Source organism: Brachionichthys hirsutus, chromosome 7, assembly GCF_040956055.1.
Source record: "Brachionichthys hirsutus isolate HB-005 chromosome 7, CSIRO-AGI_Bhir_v1, whole genome shotgun sequence".
Lineage (NCBI taxonomy): Eukaryota > Metazoa > Chordata > Actinopteri > Lophiiformes > Brachionichthyidae > Brachionichthys > Brachionichthys hirsutus.
The window spans coordinates 6,178,408-6,186,049 of record NC_090903.1 but is presented as its reverse complement, the minus strand read 5'-3'; the positions used below and the strand labels follow the sequence as shown (position 1 = coordinate 6,186,049).

Here is a 7,642-nt window from a genome sequence, read left to right as displayed (position 1 = left end):
TGACTGACAAAAAGAAAACATTTACCGAGAGCGAAGGACCTTCCGATTGATTCCACAATTAATGTCAGGCCTCAGCAGCTCATTGTTAGCAAGAGACCAAAACCCCCAACCCACACATGAATCTGTCAGACCTGGGAAGGAGTTCAAACAGCAGCTCACACCTTATGGACACATCTTGGAGTTGTGATGTAATCCCCTTAAGAACAAGGTGGTTTTATTACCTGCCTCTGATTCAAGTACATCTGTAAGCCTCTGTGATGAAACAACTATTCCTTCAGAGGCTGTTCTCTTATCGTGAGGAAGCACTGTGTCCACCTCCGGAAGGGTGCAGCAGAAAACACGGAGTGAAGGAGCAATAGAAAGTGGCATCAGGTAAGATTTTGCCGAAAGAGTTGTATAAAGATACAAAAGAATTTAGACTCTTTTGATGATCCAATCACCATGTGGATGGTGCAAATCCAGTTAAGAATGAGCTGCTTGGTGGAGGTCTGCACTCAGAGTACTCGTCTTCATCTATTAGCTATGAGGATACATTTATCCTGCCCAACAGGGTTTCGTGTCCTTTCCTGCACCGTTGCTTTGTAATATAACTGATAGTACAGGTGCGAATAAATTCAAGTTAAATATGCCAGTCACACCAACATTTCGTACGGTAGGTCTTTTAATTAAGCTACAATTCACTAAAAACGGTAAACAAGAGCGTATACAGTGAAATTCCAGATATTGAAACACAGTTCTGTTTTGTTTGTGAAAAATATACTCATAAGAGTTAAGAGCAGATTAGTGAAGGTCTCCTAAAAGGCTAAGAAAATAGTTTCAACGAAATCAAAGGGCCGAGGAAGAACCCGGGATGGCTTGAAACATGAAATACAGTTCTGCTCTCCGACTGGTAAAAACAAACAATCCTAACATCACATAATTATATAGAGCAAAAATAAACAGCGATTAACAAACACCGAGGTTTCACGTGAACCTTTGAGTTCATATCAGCCATTTCAAGCTTGGTGACCATTATTACACAGATTAATAGAAACTCTGGAACAAAGAAACGTAATGTGAAAAAAACAAAGGGGAGACCAAGATGAACTCAAACGTGTCCTGTAAACAGGAGGCCTGCAGCCACCCAGTGGCTATAAGTGGTACTGATGCCAATCGACCTATCGTCTGACGTCACGGAAGGATCAACGCTCTCCTGCTTCACATCTCCAACCGTCGCTCTGGATGAGATCAAAAGGATTGTGTCCATTTAAAAACTGGGGGAAGCTCGGCTCCGTGGGCCTCGTTCCTCCGGCTGCGTCTGATAATAATGGACCGTTCAAGAGTTCAGCTGTGTGAGAGAGAGACGTCCCTCAGTCACTGTCAAACCTAATGGAGTTGACCGAGGTGGAGATGGCGCCGCCACGGTAGCTTCCCCTCTTCTTCTTCGTCTTTTCATGGCGGAATGACTTCCCCTTGGTGAACCTCAGCGTGTCGTTCGCTTTATGGCCCCAGTCCCCCGTAGATCCTTGCTGAAACGATACGTAAAGACCGATGAGAACCTGGTTGGAACGTAAACTGTTGGCTCTTCTTCCTCTAGCTTCACAAAGCTACATAAGACATACCTTCGCGTCGAAAGAGTTGTCTGCAAGGCGAGGATCCACATTTACTTCCTCCTCTCGTATTCTACGGAACGGTGCGCTGGAGGGCTGAAAGACAAGTCGCCAGCGTTAGATTCAGGAACCCGTCCGGTCAGGTTGTTCGAGCTTCTTCCAGGTCTCACCTTCTTATTGGCTTTCGGAAACGTCTGCGGTGTGGTTGTCACTTTCTTGTTTTTTGGAGTCTTGATTTTCTCCTCTTCACTTTTCGACGATTCTTCATCTGCTTTTTTCTTTCCTGCAGGAAATAGAAGTTAGCCGTGTCCGTCGTAGGCAACTGGAGGGGCCACGAGTTCGGACCACACTTCCGATGCCATCACTCTGTCAAGTTAGGTTGAGGTCAAACGTCTCCCTCTCTGGGCCAACTCAAGGGAAAACAGCTTTTTGCATTTATAAAATGGACTAAAACCCCTGACGGATACAGCTTACGGGGAAGGTGGCGCTATTGGAATGCTTAGAGAAGTTGAGGGCAAAGCGAAGAGCCACGGAACTCTTGACGCCTGAACAAAATGGAGGAGAGGCGAAGGTTCAACTGATGAACAGAGGCGGGTGGAGGAGAACAAAGGGGGGGCCAAGAGATGATGTGCTCTCAACACCTGGCGTTCGGAAGAACTATAAAAGACACCGAGCTGGGGGAGGTATCGGGAGATGGAGATCTCCGGAGCCTCGTGGGAGAGGTTCTAGCTCTCCCACCGATGGCCAAAGAAAGTACGGAGATCTCCGGAGCACTTAGGTTCAAAGGTGTGTGGCAGGAAGAAGATGAGACGGGTTCAGGGCGAACTCACACCGGCTGCTGTGAGGAGACGGCGCTGAACCGACTTTTTGTTTTCTTCTTCCTGTTTATCGCCTAAGTGTTAAAGGATGTCAAAGAGAAGACATTTTCTCCTACAACTACCGGGCTTTTACAACTCATATATTCCACAGAGACCCTGGGTTCAGGTTGGGAACTTCCTGATGACCTCGTTGCGTCAACTCTGATCGGAGACTTACTATTTGCTGTGGGGGTGATGGGCGCCGCGGCCTCCTCGTCTGTTGAACTATCTGAGGAGCTGCTGCTCTCTTTAGGTTTCGCCGCCGTTTTCTTGGCTGTTGCGGCAGGTGTCACGGGCTTTGAGGTCTTTTTGCTGGCCTCTTCCTCCTCTTCAGAACTGCTGTCGCTGGACGAGGACTCCGCCGGCTTTGCCACTGGGGTGGCAGCTTTGGGCGTTGCTGCCTTGCCGTTGGTAGTAGCCGGTGTCACAGGGGCAGACTTTGACTCCGTCTCAGACTCGGAGCTGTCAGAGTCATCAGAGCTCCTGTCTGCAGCATTCTTCTTCTTTGGAGCTGCTCTAGGAGTTTGATTCTTGACTGCAACAGGTGTAGCAGCCTTTGAAGCTGGGGTACCTGGTTTAGCTGCAGCAGTTTTAGCTTTAGGTTTAGCCTTGGCTGGCTCTTCCTCCTCTGAAGAGGAGTCGGAGTCGGAGCTGCTCTCTGCTGCAGCCGGCTTGGCATTAGGCGTAGCAGGCTTTGGAGCTGGTTTAGCCCCAGCAGCCTTTGGTTTTGCCTTGGCTGGCTCTTCCTCCTCTGAAGAGGAGTCGGAGCTGCTCTCTGCTGCAGCTGGCTTGGCATTAGGCGTAGCAGGCTTTGGAGCTGGGGTACCTGGTTTAGCTCCAGCAGCTTTAGCAGCCTTTGGTTTTGCCTTGGCTGGTTCCTCCTCCTCTGAAGAGGAGTCAGACTCCGAGCTGCTAGCCGGTGCAGCGGGTTTTACAACAGGCGTAGCAGGCTTTGGAGCTGGTTTAGCTGGTTTAGCTCCAGCAGCTTTAGCAGCCTTTGGTTTTGCCTTGGCTGGTTCTTCCTCCTCTGAAGAGGAGTCGGAGTCGGAGCTGCTCTCTGCCGCAGCTGGCTTGGCATTAGGCGTAGCAGGCTTTGAAGCTGGTTTAGCTCCAGCAGCCTTTGGTTTTGCCTTGGCTGGCTCTTCCTCCTCTGAAGAGGAGTCGGAGGTGCTCTCTGCTGCAGCTGGCTTGGCAGGCTTTGGAGCCGGGGTACCTGGTTTAGCTGCAGCAGCTTTAGCAGCCTTTGGTTTAGTCTTGGCTGGTTCTTCCTCCTCCTCTGAGGAGTCAGAGTCGGAGCTGCTAGCCGGTGCAGCGGGTTTTACAACAGGGGTAGCAGGCTTTGAAACTGGGGTACCTGGTTTAGCTGCAGAAGCTTTGGCTTTAGCTTTGGCTGGTTCTTCCTCCTCCTCTGAGGAGTCAGAGTCAGAGCTGCTCTCTGCTGGTACAGGACGTTTTGCTGCAGGAGTAGCAGGCTTTGAACCTGGGGCAGCTTTTTTAGCAGCCGTTTGTTTTGCTGCTGCGGTTGTTTTAGCTTTAGCTAGTTTTTTCTCATCCTCTGAGGAGGAGTCGGATTCGGAGCTGCTCTCTCCTGCCACAGGAGGCTTGGCAGCAGGAGTAGCAGGCTTTGCAGCAGGGGTGGACGGTTTAGCAGCTGGCTTGGCTTTGACTGGTTCTTCCTCGGAGGAGGAGGAGTCTTCCGATTCTGAGCTGCTCTCTGCGGCCTTCGTTTGGACCTTAGAAGCAGAAGCGGGTGCAGATGTGGCTGCAGGTTTGGAGGCAGGTTTGGCTGGCGTTTCATCTTCAGAGCTGCTATCAGAGTCTAGGATAAACAACAAATAACAGCTACACGTGACTCAGCCATTCCCAAGTGTAACAAGCCTGATGCAACCTGAGAACAAATGACAAGTTCAAGCACTGATGGGGAAAGCCGATGCATTTTCAACAACAATAAAACTAAACAGGTGTGTGGCTGCTAGTTCTCTCTACCGACCTACGAACTCAACGTCTCAGTTCATCTTCGATTTCTGAGAGATGTTATCGAGAGATAAACTAAAAAGTAGCTGGTCAATAATGGACAGACGCACGCCCAATTAGAGCCCAGAAGCTAGCGCTACGCAGCACTCACATGTTGGATCTATTAAATCCCAATCTCTAATTACCCTCGCCGAAGGGGAGGCGAGGGTATTGCAATTGGGTGCGTTTGTCTGTTTGTCTGTCCGAGCGCATAACTCAAAAACTAGTAACCCAATCGACTTGAATTTTTTACACAAGCAAGGTTCTGTCCGTGGCTCGGTCTTCCCCGAGAATGGCGTTGATCCGGATCTGGATCCAGATTCTAGAATTATTTTTACATCTGGAATTGTGCCTGTGCTGTAAACCGCCACTTTAAGAGGGAGGGACACGAATGGCATGATGGGAAAAAGAGTCCAGAAGGAGTCTTGTAGTACGTTCCGGAGCAGCAAGCTAGAGCAGGTTTGGCTCCTCTGATCCGGAAGCCCTGTTTACTGTCTCACAAGATCGAATAGTCTTTTGGAGGCGAGGGTCTGCAATCTCTGATTGTCGTTTTCTAGTTAAAAATGTTTCCTCAATTTCTAAATGGACCGACCCTAATTCATCCAATAAATACACGCCGGACTACAAATTATAAATACTAGACAGAAATTAAAGCCAAAAATATGTCACCTGCTCAAAACGTAAACATCTCTCACCTGAGCTGGAGGAGTCCTGTTTTTTGGCAGGAGGAGTCTTAGCAGGAGCAGCTTTAGCGGTGTGGTTCTTTTTTGTCTCCTCTTCCTCCTCTGAACTGGAATCTTCATCTGAGGAGTCTTTTTGTACTGGCTTGGCTTTAGCTGGTGCAGCTTTAGCAGCAGCTTTAGCGGGAGTCACTTTTGCGGCAGGTTTTTTCTCCTCTTCGTCATCCGAGCTTGAATCTGAAAAGACGTAGACAAGAAGAAAAATGATTCCCCTGTTTGGCACTGAATTATGCTGAGAAAAAAAAATGGCTGCATTGGATTACCGGAACTGTCAGAGCTGGACTCTTGCTTCTTCGCAGCGGCTTTAGACCCACTGGGTTTGGCAGCACTGGTCCTTACTGGTGCAGGTTTGCCTGTGAGATTTGCAGTACCGTTAGCATGCTATTAATAATGCTACTCCGAGGAGACAGACCGTGGTCACGTCTTACCAGCTCGCTTCTTCTCCTCGGCCTTACTGGCTGCCGTTGCAGCTGGAGCTGGAGCTTCCTGGATGGCAGCGGGAGGGGGGACGGCGCTGTATGTTCCTACAAAGTCGAGACATTCGTGAGCTTTCAAACGTACGACGGGACCCGAGTAAAACCTTGTTAGCACCAAGGACAGGCTCAGCTTGGGCCACAATCTTCAGATGCAACCGGGCAGAAATGAAAAACTGTCGGACAAAGGCGTTCACCTGCTTTCTTCTTCTTACTGGGCGGAGCCTCATCTTCAGAGGAAGAACTTTCACTGCTTGATCCGGCCGCAGCCGGAGTCGCCTTCGCTACCGCAGGTTTAAGTGGAGCCTGTTTCAACAAGTGGATAAAACAGTTCAGTCGACGACCGACTGCAATCACTACTCAGATTAAATTAAGATGAAAGATGACCCCCCCCCCCCCCCCCCACAAGATCTCGTTTTGCATACCTTAGCTGGACCTTCATCTTCGGAATCTGAAGAACTATCTTCACTGCTGCTCTCCTGCTTCTTCGGAGCAGCATGTTTAACCGGGGCTGCTGCCTTTGGTGCTGCGGCTTTACGTGCCTTGGGTTCTATCATTCACAGGTAAATCAGATCGATCAGCTAAAACGTGTCTTAACTTTGTGTAATTATAGAAAGTCACATTGCACAATCTTAATGCCGCCTAGCTCCGAACGCACTTGGTGCCGGCGGTTTGGCGGGCTGCTCATCCTCAGAGTCAGATTCCTCACTGCTGGAGCTGCTGTCTTTCTTCCTCGCCGCAGGGGTCGAGGTCTTCACAGGAATCTGCACGGAGAAAAGTCATTTCAGAATTGGAATAATCCCGTTTACAGACATGCACCGTGAGATCAGAGATGAGTAGTTAATGTGTCTATTTCCTCCTACTTTTGCAGGAGCTTTTGCAGGAGCCTTGTCCTCCTCAGAGGAGTCCTCACTGCTGCTGGATGCAGCTTTAGCGGCTGCTGCTCCTTTGGCTGGTAAAATAAAATACACAATCCTATAATGCTAGGCTTTCAGACCAACAAATCGACAGAAATTAAGCGCACATTTTAGACGTTTGTGTGAAACATAACTGATGTTACCTGCGGGGGCTGCCTTAGGCTGCTTCGCAGCAGGTCCTTCCTCCTCGCTGCTCGACGTTTCTGTATTGGCTTTTGTTTTCTTGGCCGACGGGCCACTTGAGGCTTCAGCATTGCTGGGAGGCGCCTTTCGTTTCTTAGCTTCAGGAGACCTAGAAACAATTATTCATTAAAAAATAGAAAACTTAAAACTATTCACTCACCATGTCAGAGCTGCTTGAGACGCTGTCCTGCAGCACCTGTTTGCCATTCTGACAAAAACCTTTACAGATATTTCATACAAGTGTCTGGGAACTGCGATACCTTGTGGAAAAAGAGTATAATGTGTGACCTTTAATGGCTGATCTTTAATTTGAGAATTTAGATAGAGAACTAAAAAAAACATGCGTTTGTATCGACCACTTTTATAAAGGGAAAACAAGCAGCATACATTGCAGGCTTGGCTAAACTAATCAAGAATGTATTTGGTATAAATAAACAAATCCTGACATCGAGACAAAACGTCCACAACAACTTACTTCACCCAGAAATTGAAGATGTTGACGAGGCTCTCTTCGTTTTGATCTTGAGGAGTCTGTAACAGAGACACACGTGACTAGCTAGCTAGCTTACCGGTAGCTAACAGCCGCAGCAGACCGGATAATTATCGACGTCACAACCGACCGGAGCCGCTCACCACTTTGGTCTGTTTGAGGAACTGCCGGGCGGCCTTGGTGAACTTGCTCTCCTGGAGGAAGGAATACACGCATCTGTAGAGATCGCTCGGTATCGATTTCTGCGACGCCATCTTCACCACGCACCTTCTGGAAAGGAAGGAAGTGATCGAACCAAGCGCTGTGGCCTTGTGCGCATGCGCAAAATGACGACACAAAATGAAAAAATAAACTTTTTAATAGACGGCTATAGTGTTATA

At 48.7% G+C, this 7,642-nt stretch overlaps 1 protein-coding gene across 1 annotated transcript; it reads right to left on the bottom strand.

Moving 5' to 3' along the window:
• Nucleotides 1-650: 650 nt before the first annotated feature.
• Nucleotides 651-7,517, bottom strand: nolc1 (nucleolar and coiled-body phosphoprotein 1). Its single transcript, XM_068741594.1, has 14 exons — nucleotides 7,406-7,517; nucleotides 7,248-7,303; nucleotides 6,706-6,881; nucleotides 6,536-6,615; nucleotides 6,331-6,436; nucleotides 6,098-6,204; nucleotides 5,870-5,978; nucleotides 5,655-5,723; nucleotides 5,463-5,537; nucleotides 5,155-5,376; nucleotides 2,625-4,265; nucleotides 1,760-1,872; nucleotides 1,602-1,685; nucleotides 651-1,508 (listed from the first exon to the last, which is right to left on the bottom strand). The coding sequence occupies exons 1-14, from the start codon at nucleotides 7,514-7,516 to the stop codon at nucleotides 1,350-1,352; spliced, it is 3,108 nt and encodes a 1,035-aa protein (XP_068597695.1). The 5' UTR covers nucleotide 7,517; the 3' UTR covers nucleotides 651-1,349.
• Nucleotides 7,518-7,642: the final 125 nt, after the last annotated feature.